The 1,001-nt window shown below is 40.8% G+C and overlaps 2 protein-coding genes across 2 annotated transcripts in view; both read right to left on the bottom strand.

The window, feature by feature from the left end:
• ncoa6 (nuclear receptor coactivator 6) overlaps positions 1–708 on the bottom strand; it is a 19,573-nt gene extending 18,865 nt beyond the window's left edge. The window contains exon 1 of the mRNA XM_035655888.1: positions 692–708. The gene's annotated coding sequence lies outside the window, so the exon portion shown is untranslated. The remainder of the gene's footprint in view (positions 1–691) is intronic.
• Positions 1–1,001, bottom strand: part of LOC118324876 (glutathione hydrolase 7) — a gene marked incomplete at its 3' end in the record, with an annotated part of 7,131 nt that overhangs the window by 3,490 nt on the left and 2,640 nt on the right. Inside the window, 2 exon segments of the mRNA XM_035657372.1 lie at positions 195–388; positions 565–638. Of these exon segments, the coding sequence (XP_035513265.1) occupies positions 195–388; positions 565–638 (268 nt within the window).

Genomic DNA, 1,001 nt, shown 5'->3' with positions numbered 1-1,001 from the left:
GACAGAATCATTATTTTGTCACAATATGACAGTCATGAATTATTACCTCACCCTAGCCAAAACATAAAAAACTGAGGAGAAAGTACAACACAGCCTTAGTGTTTAAGTGGTAAAAATGACTCCCCCATGGAGACTTCAAGACTAGTTATATAATTACAGTTGGAGAGAGGTGGAGGAAAATAATATTTTCTTACTGCTGCTGCCATTTCCTGTGTCAGGTTCCCACTGTAGAACTCTGATATCCCCTTAACTGCGACGGCATCCAAGATGGCTGCTAAATCATGACGTCTGGTTAACAGCCCGGGGAGGGGTGCCTGGCCGTTCGGGAGGAACAAATCCCGAAATGCATCTGGCAAGTTTTGGTCCTTAACTTTAGCCAGAGCTTCAGCTAGGGGAGAGAGAGAAAGGGCAGATGAGATCACACCTAATCTTCAAATATGATTTCACCTTGTGTTAATCAGGAACGACACTGTGTGACTGGGTGACAATGCTGGTGTTTTTTTTGAGAGTAGGAGTAGTGTCATTAGTCACCCAATGATTTGTACTACATTACACTATACTTACCAAGGTCATGAGTAACATTAAATCCATTTCTGGCCACATCTGCTGCCATGGTAACCACATCCTTCCACTGCATTCTGGGGAAGTCAAAAGTGACGAAAGATTGGCTTAGTTTACAAATGTTTAAAAACATATATTCACTCTGAATTAATTTTTCTTGATTACTCTCCAAAAAAGATAATCCATAATATTTTAACACTTAATCTCAATGCACGGATAAAGCAAGCTCGTTAGTTTGCTCTGTAACATCATCCTCATACCAGCCGAGGCATCAGGATCATGGTAATTACACAGCATGGGAGTAATTGTAACCACAGCATTCTGGCTAAAAAAAAACCCACAATGCCTTTTCTTTTAACACAGCTGGTGATAGTTTCACTGTGAGATCTCACTCATTTAGCTCTGAACACTGAGACAAGGCTTTGTCAGAGTTGACATCA

This window comes from Morone saxatilis, unplaced genomic scaffold (assembly GCF_004916995.1).
Source record: "Morone saxatilis isolate NCDOM2014 unplaced genomic scaffold, NCSU_SB_2.0 Contig15, whole genome shotgun sequence".
NCBI classification, from domain to species: Eukaryota; Metazoa; Chordata; class Actinopteri; family Moronidae; genus Morone; species Morone saxatilis.
Note: the sequence above shows the minus strand (reverse complement) of the source record. Positions and strands in the feature narration are given on the sequence as shown.